General features: G+C 37.7%; 1 protein-coding gene across 1 annotated transcript in view; it reads left to right on the forward strand.

Annotated features, from left to right (window-relative positions):
* The window catches only part of TTC6 (tetratricopeptide repeat domain 6), a 175,400-nt gene that overhangs the window by 118,920 nt on the left and 36,735 nt on the right, over positions 1 to 19,745 (forward strand). Inside the window, exons 15-20 of the mRNA XM_043921932.1 lie at positions 4,205 to 4,374; positions 7,240 to 7,360; positions 8,760 to 8,910; positions 11,630 to 11,712; positions 12,635 to 12,711; positions 13,739 to 13,899. Of these exons, the coding sequence (XP_043777867.1) occupies positions 4,205 to 4,374; positions 7,240 to 7,360; positions 8,760 to 8,910; positions 11,630 to 11,712; positions 12,635 to 12,711; positions 13,739 to 13,899 (763 nt within the window). The remainder of the gene's footprint in view (positions 1 to 4,204; positions 4,375 to 7,239; positions 7,361 to 8,759; positions 8,911 to 11,629; positions 11,713 to 12,634; positions 12,712 to 13,738; positions 13,900 to 19,745) is intronic.

Below are 19,745 nucleotides of genomic sequence, written 5' to 3' on the forward strand. Positions count from 1 at the left end.
AAGTGCAGCCACTGCACGCTAGTAAAGTAATGCTCAAAATTCTCCAAGCCCGGCACTAGTAATATGTGAACTGTGAACTTACAGATGTTCAAGCTGGTTTTAGAAAAGGCAGAGATCAAATTGCCAACATCCGCTGGATCATTGAAAAAGCAAGAGAGTTCCAGAAAAGCATCTATTTCTGCTTTATTGACTATGCCAAAGCCTTTGACTGTGTGGATCACAATAAACTCTGGAAAATTCTGAAAGAGATGGGAATACCAGACCATCTGACCCACCTCTTGAGAAATCTATATGCAGGTCAAGAAGCAACAGTTAGAACTGGATATAAAACAGCAGACTGGTTCCAGATAGGAAAAGGAGTACGTCAAGGCTGTATATTGTCACCTGCTTATTTAACGTATATGCAGAGTACATCATGAGAAATGCTGGGATGGGTGAAGCACAAGCTGGAATCAAGATTGCCGGGAGAAATATCAATAACCTCAGATATGCAGACGACACCACCCTTCTGGCAGAAAGTGAAGAGGAACTAAAGAGCCTCTTGATGAAAGTGAAACAGGAGAGTGAAAAAGTTTGCTTAAAGCTCAACATTCAGAAAACTAAGATCATGGCATCTGGTCCCATCACTTGATGGGAAATAGATGGGGAAACAGTGGAAACAGTGTCAGACTTTATTTTTGGGGGGGCTCCAAAATCACTGCAGATGGTGACTGCAGTCATGAAATTAAAAGACGCTTACTCCTTAGAAGGAAAGTTATGACCAACCTAGACAGCATATTAAAAAGCAGAGACATTACTTTGCCAACAAAGTCTGTCTAGTCAAGGCTGGTTTTTCCAGTAGTCATGTATGGATGTGAGAATTGGACTATAAGAAAGCTGAGCACAGAAGAATTGATGCTTTTGAACTGTGGCATTGGAGAAGACTCTTGAGAGTCCCTTGGACTGCAAGGAGATCCAACCAGTCCATCCTAAAGGAGATCAGTCCTGGGTGTTCATTGGAAGGACTGATGTTGAAGCTGAAACTCCAATATTTTGGCCACCTGATGTGAAGAGTTGACTCATTTGAAAAGACCCTGATGTTGGGAAAGATTGAAGGCAGGAGGAGAAGGGGACGACAGAGGATGAGATGGTTAGATGGCATCACTGACTCAATGGATATGAATTTGGGTAAACTCCAGGAGTTGGTGGTGGACAGGGAGGCCTGGCCGGCTGAGGTTCATGGTCGCAAAGAGTTGGACACGACTGAGCAACTTAATTGACTGACTGACTAAGATAGTTGAATATAAGTCTGTCTGATGTCTGGACTCCCTCAGGGGTTATGTCTATTAATTTCTTTTTATACTGTGGATAGGTCATTTTTGTTTGCTTTACTTGTAATTTTTTGTTGAAAAGTAGTCCCTTTGAATATTATAATATAGCACTTTAGGATATCATTTTCATCCACTCATCTTCCAGGGTTTATTGTTGCTGCTTCTTGTCATTCATATGGTTTGTTTAGTGACTTTACTGAACAGATTTTTAAAAGTTTGTATTCTTTGTCATGGGTGGCTACTGAAGTCTCTATTCTGTTAGCTTGATTGTCAGCTGTGATTTGACTGAGATTTTCTTAATCTCCTGGAGCAAACCAACCAACCAAATAAAAGAAGTCTCTCAATCTTTGCAGATTGGCTCTGTTGAGGCACTCTTTCAGTACTTGTCCAGACAACTTCAGTGACTCAACTTTTGTGTCCTACTTGCACAGAGCCTGAATTAATCAGAGGTGAGAGGGTCTTTGCAGGTCTTTTCTGTGCATGCTTCCAGCCTTGGGTTTGCATGTGGCTTTTAGATTTTCTCAGTATGTAGAAACTTTCTAAAGCCCCCACCCCCCTGGTATCTTCTTTTCCAGCTTCTTTCATCCCAGAGTTTTTGGTTAGTTTGTTGCTTGTCCCGATTGTTATCCCTTGCCTCAAGTGGCAACTGCTAATACATTTGCCTTTAAGTGCTTTTGATAAGTACCATCCAGGAAGTCACATCAGCCCCCAGAAAGCTCTAAGGCAGTCAAAACAGAGGGAAACATTTGAGCCAGTCTTTCAGTGATCCATTCAGCAGACAGGTCAAAACACATAACTACAGTTCTTTGAGAATAAGATTTGTGTTGTTCCCTCTGGTACTAGTAACCTGCACCAGGAAGGCAGGTGATTGTCCTGAAGGCCACCATGGGTCTGGGAAATTGGGGAGGGAAATACAGGGTGAGTTAGAACACACCATAGAGTTCCCTTACCAAAATGCAGCAGTTTGGCCTCCTTTATTAAGCATTTCCCTGGTTGTTCTGTTTTTAATTAGATTTCAGAGTTCCAAAAAAAACGGATTCTGATGGTTTTTGCCATTTTATTCATTGCTTTTGTGGAGAAGTGGAGTTTTAGAGTTCCTGTTCTACCTGTTTTGGTCTACTCCAATCTCCCAACTCTTTTTATGATTGCATCAACTTTAACCTTATTATAACATTAGTAATAAAATAGTCTTTATTCCTTTAAAGTAATGAAAGTGCCTTTGGCTTTTGCCAACAAACATTGCAGTTTTAATTTTTGAGCCATTTATTCTTTATTTCAAGGGAATATCTTTTTTTCCTGTTTAAAATTTTTCCTATGATCTACTTGTAAGAGTTTCACAGTAATAGGCCTTATAATTTTGAAATCTCTTGGCTGTCATATGTTTTTATATTGAATGTTATTAAACTATACCGAATTTGTCTTTTAAATTTTTAAAAATTTTCATCTATACTCATAGTAAAATTGTTCACTGATTTCATATAGTCAGATTTTGACTTCAGGAATTGGCTACTTTCTCAAAATGAATAAAGTCTTTTATCTTTTTCTTTTCTTAGAAATATGTCCTTTAGGATTAGATAATTTTTGTTCTTTGAAAGTTTGAAATAATTTACTTCTAAAACTATCCCAGCTTGCAGCCATTTGAAGGGAGGGCAAAGTTTTTTGAAGCTCTTTAAAAATTCTTCCCTAGTTATTGCTCTATTCTGGTTGTCTACTTCTTGACTTGAAGGGGATTGCTTACAGGAAGAACTTTCCTGGTGGCTCACTGGTAAAAAATCTGCCCTGCAGTGCAAGAGATGCAGGAGACGCAGGTTCCATCCCTGGGTCGGGAAGATCCCCTTGATCTTTATTATTTGATGATTAAATCTTACCACTATAGAGACAGGAATGGGATAAAATAGTAGCCTAGGTGTGATCTGATGAGAATCTTCAGTATTGAGGCAGTGGAAATGAAAGAAGGAACAGATGCGAATGTCAGTGTTTTTGAAAAATTGACACGACTTAATGCTTCAAACACATTGTAGATGACACCCTACGAAAAATATTGCTAAAGATTTATTCTGTAAGATTTTAAGTTCAGAATTATATGTAGGCTTAAAAGTTAATTAATATTCTTTAACAAATAGAAATTATTAAAAATAAATGTAAGATTTTATGTTCGTTAGAAGATACATAAGACATTTCTTATGTGTGGTGTAAAAAATATTTTGCTCCAATATAAAATATCCTGAGTCTTGGTGCTTTTGAAAGACCTCTGTTAGTGGCTGCACTCTTTATTTCAAATTACCATTGTTTTCATATTATAACCTTCCTGAGCATCTCTTTTCCTCCCCCTGGGTTTAATTTCTTCAGAGCAGGCAGCCTAGTAGCTTATTCCTGTTTTTCCTTAATTGTCATTTTTATTTTAGTTGTAAAAACTGATTTGCTTTACATTATTAATTGAAGATTGGATTTTCAGAGTTGATCTAGGTCAATGAAAATTTAGGAACTGAAGTCAGAAATTAATGGAGATAGAATTCAACTCATGAAACTGATGCAATATCTTTTATGCATGTAGATAGAGAAATCTCCCATTTATATGGGTGTATTTTATTGACACACATCTCTGATAAATATAAGAGATATAATAAATTCATAAGCATACAATTAATATATAACATTAATAAGCATAAAATATTTTATTGTATATTTATAATGAAAACATTTTATTATATATATTTATTTATAAAAAGTTTATATCTCTTTTGCTGTTAACATTATGACTAAGCTTTCCTGGGAAGCAAAGAGAAATAACCACCAATTGTTATTCAAATATAAAATTAGTTGTATAGGTTTGCCAAAAAGAGAAAATTTATATTTTTCTGTACATGTTAAAATGAACCTTTCTCTTTTTCTAGGATGTACCGAGGGAGAACATATTTTCAACGGCACTTTTATAAGCAAGCAGTTCAAGATCTTTCTATTGCAGTTCACTTAGAGCCTAATAACTGGTTAGCATTGTATTATAGAGCCTGCTTATTTAGGAAGAGTAACCCTCTTAGGGCGCTGCAGGATTATAGTGTTTCAGGTACTTCACCTTCAATGGCACATATATGGGGATTTAATCTGAGGTTCAGCAGCTCACTTTCATGGAGTGGGATACTAATGTGGGATAACTAATGTAATATGTGTATTATTGTATGGTTATATATATATACACACTAATGTATATTTATATAGCACATATATTTTATACTTGTAAGCTATAATAGTTTAGCTAAAAGTGTTTCTAATAGTCCCTTTTAGTGTGTGTAATTGTGTGTGTGTTTACGTGTGTATAACAGTGGCAAAGAGAGAATATCATATCAAAGAAATCTCTTTCTATATGTGAACTTCTGAGGCTATTTCTGGAAATCTAGGCCCATTTCCTAGTCATCTTGCTAAAATGATAGTGAATTTTCCTGGTGGGATGAGTCCCACTCCATAGGCCCAGCCGATGGATTAGTCAAATTCTGAGTTTTGTAACCCTTAAACTAAAAATGCGAATCCTCGGTAAGAGGATGCCAACAGGTAAAAGTGGCCATTTCTACCTATGTGCCAGTACATTCTTGGTCCCCAAGTATGTCCAGCACAATTCTGGATAGAGAATAAGTGCTCAGTAAACAGTGTCCAGCTGAGTAAATTAGCCCATCCTTACTGGCAAATTCCAGCCAGGGTTCAACACTCCAGACATGGCTGTGTTCACCTGGGTGCAAAGTGTTAGAATCCCGACATCCTTGATGAGGCAGAATCTAGAGCTTAAGGAAACCCCTAGACCCTTAGGAAGAGAATAGAACGCTGTTCAGGGAAGTCAATAACAGGTGATCATTTATTGATATCTCTAAGTCCATCTGACTTCTGAAGTCACCCTTCCCACGAATATGCAAATAAAATAACTCAGAGCCCATCCTGTGTGCCGAGAGGAGTCTAGTGTCCTCCTTTCTATTGCCAACGATTCCTGGAACTGAGGATTCTTGTTCACTTCTCTTGTAATCTTTGTATCGAATTACTCCTCTCTGATTGATTCTCCATTTTGGTTCACCAGTTCACTTCTCATGGTTACCATCTGTTACTGAATGTTTTAGGGGTCGTTGGATAAAGTTAGCACAGATAATTCAAAACTGAAGGTTAAAGACCCTTATTTCTGAAGGTTCATCTTTTATTAGTCTCTGTCAGCCCTGTACATCTGCCATCTGGCCAAACCCCTTTCTTCCTGTTCTTCCTAAAAGCCGCTTTCTCATATTTCCCTCTTCTCCATGTCTTGGGTTCCTTATCCCCTCTTTTCTATGCCATCACAATAATACAAATCCTTGTCAGTTGATTATTCAGAGCTGACCAACTTTATTTTGGCCTCAGTCCTTTCCTATAGGTTAGCCTAAGGAGTTTTATCTTTCATTAAATGGGCCCTCAAGATATTTCTCTAAGCTAATAATAATATCTAACATTCATTAGACATTTCACAACTTTCCAGGCAGCACTATTCTAAATGCTATGTAGGGAGTGTCTCAATTACTCTTCAGAATAATGCTATGAGGTAGGTACTATTATCATCTCCATTTTACTGATGAGAAAACCGATGCACAGAGGGGTTAAGTAATTCTAATACATTTTTCCCCCCCGCCGAAGAGAATGTTTCTGTTTTCTAGAGCAACCACCCAAACTGCAGCTAACTTTCTCCTTGTTAGACAGTCATACTGTAAACTGAGCAGTCAAATAACCTTCAAGTGATTACTTAATCTGTGTGATCATTGCTTATACTCGGTATACTTCCCAGAATATAGTACTGTGAATATTTGTGTCCCAGCCTGTGAACATTATGTATCTTTTTTTGTTGAAAACTTTCCCTTTTTAGCTAGAATGTGCTCAAGAAACTTGGAAGATGTAGATTATATGTTGTGTAAATCTCATCTAATTCACTGCATGTTTTTGAAAGTTGAGGGGGAAACGTGAGATGACCTCTAGACTGACTGGTTGTTGTTCAGTCGCTAAGTCGTGTCTGATTCTTTGTGATCCCATGGACTGCAGCACACCAGGCTTCCCTGTCCTTCAGTGTCGTCTGGAGTTTGCTCAGACTGCTGCCCATTGAGTTGGTGATGCCATCCAACTATCTCATTCTCTGTGACCCTCTTCTCTTCTGCCTTCAATCTTTCTCAGCCTCAGGATCTTTTCCAGTGAGTTGTCTCTTTGTGTCAGGTGGCCAAAGTATTGGAGCTTCAGCTTCAGCATCAGTCCTTCCAATGAGTATTCAGGGTTGATTTCCTTTAGGACTGACTGACTAGACTGGTCACTGATGAGGACCACACACCCGGAGTCCTGAGAGGAGATTACTTGTGCCCTATGCTTCTGTTATTTGGGACATGCATAGCCAACTTGCCTGCCTTAACTCCAAGGTCTGTATGCACTGGAGTGGTCTCTTTGAGCTGCCTTCCTGGTTTATGTGTATAAGCCTGGCCTCTGCTGTCTGTCCCAGTCTGGGCTTGTACCTGTTGTTTGGCCAGTAATGATGCCTTCCTGTGTACCTGATAATAACAGGCCATCAAGGGTAACAGCACCTTTCTGACTGCAATTCACTGAAGTGAATCAGAGGTCAGATTCTAGGCCCATCTTTGACATTGGTTTGCATGGGCAATGTGGACCTTAATCTTTTCATTTGTAGATTACCTGGATTACCACCAGGATGTCTTCCAGCTCTAATGAATTTGTGAACCAGGATAATCACATTATTATTTATAAACAAATATACTTTTATATGTGAGTACTATCTTTTACTCACCAAGGAGTTACACCCATAGATATGTTTTATTTTATATAATAATAAAAAATAAAAATAATCTGTAGGAAGGAGTATAGGATAAAATATAACTCAGATATGTTTGCTCACAACCTGAATAAGATATATACCTTTATTTTTAAGCTCTCATAAATGATGGCTACGAGAATCTTAGTTGTTTCCTACATCGCGGCATACTCTATGCAGATCTAAAACTTTGGTGGCTAGCTATTTGTGACTTTGAAGCCGTTATTTGTCTAGAAAGGTATGTTTTCTTTTTCGTTTTGACTGATTTCACTTTTGTATAAAATTAAGAAAGTACCAAAAATGCAAGAAAAAGCTTTCTCCCCTCATCACTAGTAACTTTGTAAAAATGAGACAAATATAAAGTCATCCTAGAATTATAATACTACTTCCAAAAATAAGATTACTTCCAAAATAAGGACTGTTCTCAACATCTGTTTGCCTCAGCTGCTTCTGCAAATTTTAGGGATTGAATGGGTTTCAGGGAAGTTTATATGCATGGATAACAAAATCAACCAGTAATTAAGAGCAGTTTGGGGATGACCAGGTTAGAACTTTTTGAAGTTAAGTTCATGGAATTGTCATCAAGTTCTAAAATAATGGCAAAATATTCTGTTTGATATATCATTACAATGTTCAATATATGACTCAATGGAAGGAAATCCTCTGTTTAGAACTTCTGACTGCATTTTGTTCAGTAATGCAGAAGAAAAAATCAAATACCATTAGAATATAGGTTCAGGAAGAAACAGACTGAAGGTTATATACACTAGTCAGAAAACCAGACTGTAAAAACAGAATTTAATTAAGTAATTCTCCTTCTTTCCAAAGAAGCATTCATTAAAATGGAAGTTGTCAGAAAGGTAACAAATTATGCCATTTTTGTGCCATCTGACAGACTGCTTACTTAGCTTCTTTGGGGTAAACATGGAACTTGACTTAGGAACGTCATGGAGCATGGCTTCATAGTGGCCACAGTGGTTTTCTTTGGGATATTTTTGAGTCAGGAAGTGAAAGAAGTGAGTTTCACTTGCAGAAAGCCAGAAGAAAGTGGGCAGTAGGCAAAGGATCAGGACTTTTACAAAGTTGGGCTAAAGATGTACAGTTTCTTCATTTTGAAATAGAGGCATGGAACACAATTTCTAAAGTTCTACATTTTAAATTGCTTCGAAGAGAGAAAAACAGTATTTATTTGATATGGAAAAGCAGCTGGGTTAATAACTCTGTGGAGAGGATTTTTAACCCTAAGCCTTGCTGTTTCTTACTGTTCCACACCCTTTCTCAGGGAAAATATAACATAGACTGAGGCAAAAGCTTTTGAGGAAAACTAAGCTTGTTATTCAAAATAAGTCAAGATTAAGTAAAGAAGAGTGAAGTACTGCTAAGAGTCAAGAAGGCTTTAGGAAATCTATTCCTAGGACAAACCCTATGGATGTTTATTCCTTACTAAGGATTTTATGAAGGTGTTTGTAATTTTTAATAGAAAGTAGTTAACTGATTTACTTTGCTTTAGTAAAACCCTGAGAATGAACCCTTGAATAAATTGCTGTATGTATTTTATTAGGTTCATTTATAATTGGAAAACATTTGGAATAGTTAAAATGTCTAAGAATATTTTGCTTTGCCTTTTTTTTTTGAAGAACCATTACTTTGGCTTATATAAATATTGGCCTCATATATCTGCTACATCTGGATAACTACATTGAAGCCACTTCATATTTTTCTGAGGCTATTAGACATGACCCTATGTATATTCAAAGCTATATTTGTCGAGCAGAAGCCTATAGTAAGGTATCTAAAGTTTGAGATGCTTGATTTTTTTTTTTAAAGTTTTCATGTTCTGAATAGTTGTTCAATAGTATAATTTAAAATATATCTGTGTATTCTTTTTCAGCTAATTACAGAGCCCAGTGCATTTATAAGCAATGCATTTTAGGTATTAAGTAGATTCAGTTAATTAGAATTGCCCACTTATAAAGCCTCTCCTGATTCAGTGTGAATTTCTGTCTTTCATTTTCTTTTCTTTTTTTTAAAATAATGCCTTTTTTTCTTATTACAAAAGCAATATATATATATATATATGTAATATATGTATGCAAATAATAAATTAAAAACTATCCACAATCTTATTCTCTATAATGAGACCTATGCACTGGATGGGATCCAAATCATTCACATTTTCCTTTAAATTTGGTTTAAATTTTAAAAGTTATTTAAATTAAAAAACTATGCTTAGTGTAAAATTCAATCAATGCAGTGAATAATAAAAGTTCTTCCTGACTCCAACCAAATTTTACTTTCCAGAGATATACAGTGTTATCTGGTTGTGTCTACTTTTCAAAGCAGATATTCCTTTCTACTGCTCCACCACTAACCACCCTGTCCAAGATACTGTCATTTCTCACTGGTTATTGCAGTAGCCTCCTGGTCTTGCTGCTTCTGTTCTTTATTCTTTTTGATGGATTTTCAAAACAACAGCATAATGATCCTGTTAAAACATAAATCAGATTATTTTCCTTTTTTGCCTGGAACCCTTCCACAGCTTCCCTTATGTGATCAGCATAAAAGCCAAATATCCTGCGGAAGCCAAAGGTCTGCAAGAGTTCATGTGAACCGGCTTCTCGTTACCTTTTGGCCCTCATCTCCTCCAAGTCCTCTTCTCACGTAGGTTTCAGTCAAGATAGGCTGTTATGCTATGGAAAAACAACAACAACAGACAAAACTCCAAAGTCACCATTTAAAAATAACCAAAGTTTATTTCTTGCCCACACAACATGTCCATTGGGAGTTTGCTAGAGGCTCTGTTCTCATTGTCAACATCTCAGAAGCCAGTGTGACTAGAGTCCCACTCGAGTCCTTACCTTCCCGATGGTGGAGGGGGATGACCCTCGGCCAGTTTGGTGTTGTCCCCAGGGAGAGTTTGCTCTTGATCCCTTTGGGAAGGGATGGGGGTGGAGTGTGACCCTTTTGTGTCACTCCCTGTAGATGGAGCTGAGGCCTCATGCAGAAGTTTCCTCTGAGCATGCTTAGAAACCAAAGCACTAGCATAATACCAAGGTGTAAGGACATATATTCAAAGACTCATTGTGAGGGGGCACATATCTCTTCACAGTAATGGTTGAGTAAATTACATTGTATTTATACTCTAGAGCATTATGTAGTCAGTAAAAAGAATAATTAGAACTATACCAGCTGATTTGGAGGGATTTCCGAGATACTCTAGAGCAAGATTTAGAAGAGTATAAAGTGTGTACAGTAAGATCCCATGTAGATGAAACAGTGACAAACCAAACCCTGTGTATGTATATAGAAGAATACCTTTGCCTACAGTGTGGATTCAGCCTCTAGGGTAAATCTGATTTCATGCTGCCTGGAGAAGTTCAATCTCAGGAAAGTTTGTGAAAACCAGAGAATGAGCCTCCATCATTCCCAGTCAAGGTTTTCTCAGTGTATAGATACGTCCATTGTTGGAACCAGGTGGATCAATGTAAACATATGATGAGGTGGTTTATTAATTACACCAACCTGGTCAGTCAGTTTGAGAAGCAGCAGGCCGAAGTTGCACAGTTAAACACATCTCAAACTCCTTTCTTTTGAATTCCCTCTTGACATGACCCACTCTGTATGTTTACTTCCATGTACAAATATGTTTTGATCAGCATGTCAGCATAGTAAGAGGAGTCATTTGTTGTCCCAGGTTGATTTTGCTGGAATCTGTTTAGTTCCTCCTTTTGTAACATACCTAATGCTGGGAAAGATTGAGGGCAGGAGGAGAAGGGGATGACAGAGGATGAGATGGTTGGATGGCATCACCGATTCAATGGACAAGAGTTTGGGTAGACTTTGGGAGTTGGTGATGGACAGGGAGGCCTGGCGTGCTGTGGTTCATGGGGTCACAAAGAGTCAGACACGACTGAGCAACTGAACTGAACTGAATGTTGTAAAAATTTGTACAAATCCAGATTATGCTATGTAACCTGTATTAAGAAAAGAATCAATGTTTACTTTTCACTGTATATTTATTTTAAAACATATCTTTTTTTTTTTAGCATTGTTGTAGTTTGTTTTACTCATTCATTTTACCCTTTAAGTGCAAGCTTGTTTTTCCTCTCTTATTTTTAAGTGGAATTGACTTTTTATTTTACCTTCCTTTGTGATCTAGTTTATTAACATGTAATGTTTGGTGTAAAAGATGCTATGGTTGAGGGAGAAAAACTGAAAAGCTAGAGAAAAAGCTAAACAAAAGAAACTAGAATACCTGATATAATCATATTTATCTAAAACTATGTATTTGTGGGTCTGTGTAATCATTCTTCAAACTTAAAAGATAATTTAAAAAAACAGAAGACTTAGCATCTTTTTGTTTGTTTGTTTGTTTTTACTTCACTGTATCCCACGTTCATTGAGGAATTCCTGCACAATTTCTGTATTGAAGAATGGGAGAAAATAAATATCAGAAAGGAAGCAATTAGTATTATTATGAGCTAAATTCCTGTTTATCACTCAACAGTTGCATAAACTTAAAAAGGCGGTAAGAGAGCTATCTTATGCGATCCACCTTCAGCCAGATGGAATCCAGTTATATATAATAAGGTATGAGCATAGAAATAGAATTCTTTTTGGGATAACTTAGAATCTGAGCTAGCTGTTGGAATCCTTAGTTCTTTCTTGATCCTCCTGACCTCTTTGTTTTACATTTAATCTCCCAGGAATGGCCATCTCTGAACCAGCAAGTCAAATATAGTTACTGTTTTCATTGAATTTTAAGATAATTTATGCAATAAGCAGATCTTTCCCTTTGTTCTATCCTTGTTTCAAAACACAACTATCTCGTGTTTAAGTTCTTTGAGACCTCTCTAGATTACTGGTTAGATAGTTACCCCAGATCTCATGAAAGTGAGGCAATATATTTTTATTGTGTCTACAGAGGTACCAAGTATAAACCTCGGATAATTCGGTGAAAAAAAAAAAAAAAAAAACACAATACTTTGAACTGTATTTCAGATCCAGTAGAGTTTGCTATGAAAGGACCCATTGCAAATTATGAGTTATCACTACCAAAAATATAATTACTAACATGGGAAATGGATTTACAGATGTGGGAAAATGGACTGGAACAGTGCTTTCTGATAAGAGCTTGCTTTATGTTTTAACTCTTGAACCACATTTTAACAATTTATGTAAACACTTCTCCCTTTTTATGTCCCCTTGACCTGTGTTTAGCGTTAAAATTTCTCAGCAGCAGAGTGTAACATTTTAAATACTGATAATTAAAAAAAGACGTGAGTATTTTCCTTTCAGCTTCACATTTGCTAAATTGTTTTGTTCTCACATCTCTATGCTAATTGGCTTACTTAGACTTACACAAATATTCATATGTTTCACATTGTTTTTGTCATATATATGTAAGTATGAATAAACATAATTTAAGATCTTAAGTAATATAAAATATTTATCTTAGAAAAATACAGATTATTTTTAGCTGCTTAGATTTAAAGAGTGTTATTTCTTTCAGAGGACAGTATCTTCTTAGGATGAGATGCTATGATCTTGCAAAGTTTACTATTTATCAAGTAGCAGAAATGAACAAAGGTAAATATAATCAATGCAAAATTATAACATTGCCTTAATTTTAAAATACTTCTTTAATCTTTTTATACTATTTGCTATGCTTCTGAACTATGGTGTTGGAGAAGACTCTTGAGAGTCCCTTGAACTTCAAGGAGATCCAACCAGTCCATCCTAAAGGAGATCAGTCTGGATGTTCATTGGAAGGACTGATGCTGAAGCTGAAACTCCAATACTTTGGCCACCTCATGAGAAGAGTTGACTCATTGGAAAAGACCCTGATGCTGGGAAGGATTGGGGGCAGGAGGAGAAGGGGACGACAGAGGATGAGATGGTTGGAAGGCATCAGCGACTCAATGGACATGGGAGTCCATAGACTCCAGGAGTTGGTGATGGACAGGGAGGCCTGGTGTGCTGCGATTCATGGGGTTGCAAAGAGTCGGACACGATGAGTGACTGAACTGAACTGAACTGATAGCTATGTATAGCTAGCACAAAGAGTTCACTTGAAAGTCAGAGTTGGATTTTGAAACTTTAAAACATCAATTTTGCATGTATATAATCAATTTGTAAAATGCCTCATAACCTGGTGAATTTTGTGAGAGATTATTATGTGTGTGTGTGTGTGTGTGTGTGCGCTCAGTCATGTTTGATTCTTTGCAACCCCATGAACCATAGCCCATCAGGCTCCTCTGTTCATGTAGTTTTCCAGGCAAGAATACTGGAATGGGTGCCATTTCCTACTCCAGGGGATCTTTCTGTCCCAGGGATCGAATCCACATCTCTTGTATCTCCTGCATTGGCAGGTGGATTCTTTACCACCTGGAAAGCCCCGAGATTATTACAGGCTATATCAAACTTACACTATTATTTTTTTGTTTGTAATTGGAATGTCTTATTGTCTGTTGATAATAAATAGATTTTAGTATCATATTGATTTATTAAATTCATATTGTAAACAGAATATTGAATTGCTTGACTGCCTAGAAACAGTTAGATCGAAGTCCTAGATATTTGGCAAAGTTACTGATAAACGTTCTTTTCCTTTCAGGTCTCATTGAGTTGAGTCCTATTCAGCAGGCACTCATTTATTCCTTTTGTGAGAACCATGACAAGGCCGTCCAGGTCTTGGATGGGATCATGGTAAACAAGCCTGATGTCCCCATGTATATTCTGTTAGCAAAAGCTCAAATGAAGGCCAAGAGAAACAAGGTGAAAAACGTTTCAGTCATGTTTACTAAACCTATTCATGGAATTGTTATATTGTGCTTAGAATTACAGCTTATATATATGTTTTTTAACAAAATAAATCATGCCATTCATTTCTTGATTCTTCTGTTAGTTAACATTTAGGTTATTCCCTTTTATTTTTTTTTCCTCTTAAGAGTAAGGTTGCTCCAAGCACTCTTTTTCATGTCTTCTGTTAACATTGCTGGAACATAGAAGATGTAAATGTTTGACTTTCAAGAAAATGGCACATAGTTCCATAGGCTTCTACCAATTTATTCTTGCACCTGTGGTGTATGAGTATTATTGCTTATCTCCATCCTATGATAACTGGTATTGTCAACTTTATTTTTGTCAATTTGGTGCATAAAACTGTCTCATTGTGGTCTTAATTCACATTTTTCAGTTTGAGTGAAAGATCGAGGCATCATTTTATAGGTTAATAGCCACTCATATTTCCTGTTCTATCCATTTCCTGTACACATTTTTGTTTGTCTTGTTCATATTCATTTTTGGCGTTGAAAAAATAAGTTCTGTGTATTAGTCCTTGGTTGGTGGCATGTGTGTCATATATTCTCTTAAAATTTGTGCCTGCTTTTTAAATTTTCTTTATGATGTCTTTTAATGAGCAGAGGGTCTTAATTGTAATGTACTTGACTATATCTACTTTTTGTTTCATTGTCACAGCCTTAAAAAAATTCTCGTTTGGACTTTCCTGGTGGTTCAGTGGCTAAGACTCTGCGCTCCCAATGCAGGGGGCCTGGGTTCGATTCCTGGTCAGCTAACTAGATCCCACATGCCACAATCTGACACAGTCAAATAAATAAATAAAAAATATTAAAAAAAATTATTGTTTAAAAATCCCCTTTCTACACCAGGGTCGTAAGATGTTTCCCCATATTTTCTTCTAAGAGTTTAAAAGCTTTGCTTTTCAAATTTAAGATCTGAGTTCAGTTCGGTTCAGTCACTCAGTCATGTCCGACTCTTTGCAACCCCATGAACTGCAATATGTCAGGCTTCCCTGTCCCTCACCAACACCTGGAGGTTGCTCAAACTCATGTCCAACAAATTGGTGATGCCATCCAATCATCTCATCCTCTGTTGCCCCCTTCTCCTCCTGCCTTCAATCTTTGCCAGCATCAGGGTCTTTTCTAATGAGTCAGTTCTTCGCATCAGGTGGCCAGAGTATTGCAGTTTCAGCTTCAGCATCAGTCCTTCCAATGAACACCCAGGACTGATTTCCTTTAGGATGGACTGGTTGGATCTCCTTGAAGTCCAAGGGACTCTCAAGAGTCTTCTCCAACACCACAGTTCAAAAGCATCAATTCTTTGACATTTCAGGTTTCCCAACTCTCACATCCATACATGACTACTGGAAAAGCTGTAGCTATGACTTAAAAGACCTTTGTTGGCAAAGTAATGTCTCTGCTTTTCAATATGCTATCAAGGATGGTCATAGCTTTTCTTCCAAGGAGCAAGTGTCTTTTAATTTCATGGCTGCAGTCACCATCTGCAGTGATTTTGGAGCCCCCCAAAATAAAGTCTCTCACTGTTTCCATTGTTTCCCCATCTAGTTGCCATGAAGTGATGGGACCAGATGTCATGATCTTAGTTTTCTGAACGTTGAGCTTTAAGTCAACTTTTTCAGTCTCCTCTTTCATCAAGAGGCTCTTTAGTTCTTTTTCACTTTCTGCCTTAAGGGTGGTTTCATCTGCATATCTGAGGTTATTGTTATTTCTCACAGCAATCTTGATTCCAGCTTGTGCTTCATCCAGACTGAGCATTTCTCATGATGTACTCTGCATATAAGTTAAATAAGCAGGGTGACAATATACACCCTTGACGTACTCCTTTTCCTATCTGGAACCAGTCTGTAGTTCCATGTCCAGTTCTAACTGTTGCTTTCTGACCTGCATACAGGTTTCTCAAGAGGTGGTCTGGTCTCAGGTCAGGTGGTCTGGTATTCCCATCTCTTTCAGAATTTTCCAGAGTTTATTGTGATCCACACAGTCAAAGGCTTTGGCGTAGTCAGTAAAGCAGAAAAAGATGTTTCTCTGGAACTCTCTTGCTTTTTCGATGATCCAGTGGATGTTGGCAATTTGATCTCTGGTTCCTCTGCCTTTTCTAAATCCAGCTTGAAGAACGTCTGGAAGTTCACGTTTCATGTACTGTTGAAGCCTGCTTAGAGAATTTTGAGCATTCCTTTGCTAGCATAAGAGATGAGAGCAATTGTGCAGTAGTTTGAGCATTCTTTGGCATTGTCGTTCTTTGGGATTGGAATGAAAACTGATCTTTTTCAGTCCTGTCGCCACTGCTGAGTTTTCCAAATTTGCTGGCATGTTGTGTGCAGCACTTTCACAGCATCATCTTTTCAGATTTGAAATAGCTCAACTGGAATTCCATCACCTCCACTAGCTTTGTTCATAGTGATGCTTCCTAAGGCCCACTTGACTTCACATTCCAGGATATCTGGCTCTAGGTGAGTGATCATACCATTGTGGTTATCTGGATCTTTTGTGAAGATCTTTTTTGTATAGTTCTGTGTATTCTTGCCACTTCTTCTTAATATCTTCTGCTTTTATTAGGTCCATACCATTTCTCTCCTTTATGGTGCCCATCTTTGCATGAAAAGTTCCCTTGGTATCTAATTTTCTTGAGATCCCTAGTTTCACATTCTATTGTTTTCCTCTATTTCTTTGCATTGATCACTGAGGAAGGCTTTCTTATCTCTCCTTGCTATTCTTTGGAACTCTGCATTCAGATGCTTATATCTTTCCTTTTCTCCTTTGCCTTTCACTTCTCTTCTTTTCTCAGCTATTTATAAGGCCTCCTTAGACAACCATTTTGCCTTTTTGCATTTCTTTTTCTTTGGGTTGGTCTTTATCACTACCTCCTGTACAAAGTCATGAACCTCCGTCCATAGTTCTTCAGGCACTCTGTCTATCAGATCTAATCCCTTGAATCTATTTGTCACTTCCAGTATAATCAAGAGGGATTTGATTTAGGTTATACCTGAATGGCCTAGTGGTTTTCCCCACTTTCTTCAATTTAAGTCTGTATTTGGCAATAAGGAGTTCATGATCTGAGCCACAGTCAGCTCCTGGTTTTGTTTTTGCTGAGTGTATAGAGCTTCTCCATCTTTGGCTGCAAAGAATATAATTAGTCTGATGTCGGTGTTGGCCATCTGGTGATGTTCATGTGTAGAGTTGTCTCTTGTGTTGTTGGAAAAGGGTGTTTGCTATATCCAGTGTGTTCTCTTAGCAAAACTCTGCTAGCCTTTACCCTGCTTCATTTGTATTCCAAGGCCAAATTTCCTGTTACTCTAGGTGTCTCTTGACTTCCTACTTTTGCACTCCATTCCCCTATGATGAAAAGGATATCTTTTTTGGGTGTTTGTTCTGAAAGGTCTTGTAGGTCTTCATAGAACCATTTAATTTCAGCTTCTTCAGCATTACTGGTTGGGGCATAGACTTGGATCACTGTGATATTGAATGGTTTGCCTTGGAAACGAACAGAGTTCATTCTGTCATTTTTGAGTTTGCACCCAAGTACTGCATTTCGGACTCTTTTGTTAACTATGATGGCTACTCCATCTCTTCTAAAGGAATCTTGGCCATAGTAGTAGATGTAATGGTCTTCTGAGTTAAATTAGCCCATTCCAGTCCATTTTAGTTCACTGATTCCTAAATTGTTGATGTTCACTCTTGCCATTTCCTGTCTGGCCACTTCCCGTTTACCGTGATTCATGGACCTAACATTTCAGGTCCCTATGCAATATTGTTCTTTACAGCATTGGACTTTACTTCTATGACCAGAGAACGTTGTTTTTGCTTTGGCTCCATCTCTTCATTCTTTCTGGAGTTATTTCTCCACTCTTTTCCAGTAGCATATTTGGCACCTACCGACCTGGGGAGTTTATCTTTCAATGTCCTATCTTTTTGCCTTTTCATACTGTTCATGGGGTTCTCAAGGCAAGAATACTAAAGTGGTTTGCCATTCCCTTCTCCAGTTTAAGATCTCCCTCTACCTTAAATAGATATTTTTGAATGTGTGATATTGATAAAATTTCAATTTTCCCCATATGGATACTCAGATGTTCCAGTATCATTTACTGAAGTGTTCTCCTCAATCAAAGATTTAAGTAGTACATCTGTCCTGTTGTAGCTTTTCATGTATGTGTGGGACTGATTTTGGGTTTTCTATTCTGTTCCTTTGGTCAATATTTCTACCCCTGACTTAATAATACAATGTCTTAATTACTGTTGCTTTATTGTAATTCTTGACATCCAGTAGAGCAAGTCATCACAGCATATTTTCTCAGGAAATCCCTGGTTATTTTTCATCCTTTTATCTTCCATACACATTTTAAATTCAGCTTGTCAAAAGTCATTAAAAACCCTAGTGGGAGCCTGCTCTATAGCACAGGGAGCTCAGCTCAGTGCTCTAAGATGATCCAGATGGGTGGGATGGGGTGGCAGGGAGGGAGGTCCGAGAAGGAAGGTATATGTGTATGCATATAGCTGATTCACTTCTTTGTACAGCAGAAACTAACACTGTTGTAAATATCTATGCTCAGTCATTCAGTTGTGTCTGACTCTTTGCAATCACATGAACTGTAGCCCTCCAGACTCCTGTCTGTGGGATTTTCCAGGCAAGAATACTGTAGTGGGTTGCCACTATGCCTCAATAAAAAGAACAGCAGCAAGAAATCCTGCTGGAATTTCGACTGAATTGCATTGACTCTCTAGGTTATTTTAGGGATCATTGATACTTTTATGATATTGAATTCCTTCTTGGGAATAACCCTAAATTTCCTTTAACCTCCCTGCCTCCCTGACATTGCTCTGTTAGAAATCTGAGGTCACTTTTGGTTGCCCTTTATACCAAATCAATAGTCATGTTCTCTTGGTTCTACTTTCTAAATATATCTCTCAAATCCACTTCCTTTCTCTGTTTCTCTGGTCATTAGTCCTAATTCAGAACATATTTTTAGTTTGCTTGACTTAATATGATAGTCTTATAAGTCTTCAAAGTTTTTATCCCCATGGCCACCAGAATATTGTGTTTAGAATGTAAATATGCCTTCCCTGCAAACCTCACAAGGACAACCACTACTTTCTATAGTAGTGAAGGAAAGAGAGGTGGGACAGCAGCTGAAGGAGAAAGCAAGAGGAAGTGAAGATGCGTTCATTTTAAAGTAAATGTGGTGGAAGACTGTAGGGAGTCAAGGAGACAATGAAGGGGCAGAGATTCAGAAGTGGAAGGAACTAGCAGATTCTGTGGGGATGAGTTGGGGTCAAAGGCACAGCTTAAGGAGTTAGCTCTGAGAAGAAGAAAGGAAACCATCCAAAGACAGGAGAGAAACAGATGGAAATGAAGAAGATAGAGGGACTTTGAAAATTAAAAAGGAGGAAAACTGAGAATTTGATTGGTGTATTTTCTGTAGCAAGGTCTTGCCTTTAATGTTGAAAGTGAAATTCTGTCAGTCATGTCCGACTCTGTATGATCCCATGAACTATACAGTCCATGGAATTCTCCAGGTCAGAATAGTGGAGTGGATAGCTGTTACCTTCTCCAGGGGATCTTCCCAACCCAGGGATCGAACCCAGGTCTTCCCTCATTGCAGGCAGATTCTTGACCAGCTGAGCCACTGAATGTTGAGATGGACTGTAAATATGTGGCGGAAACCAAGGGTGGGCACAAGGACGCCGCATATCCGAGTTAAAACTCATCGTTTCTTTAGCAATTTCATGGAAATTTCATGTAATTAAGTAGGCTAAAGAGTCATAAGCATCTGCATTTCTACATAGATTAATATACAGAGACACTAA

The sequence above is a fragment of the Cervus elaphus genome, chromosome 13, assembly GCF_910594005.1.
Source record: "Cervus elaphus chromosome 13, mCerEla1.1, whole genome shotgun sequence".
NCBI lineage: Eukaryota > Metazoa > Chordata > Mammalia > Artiodactyla > Cervidae > Cervus > Cervus elaphus.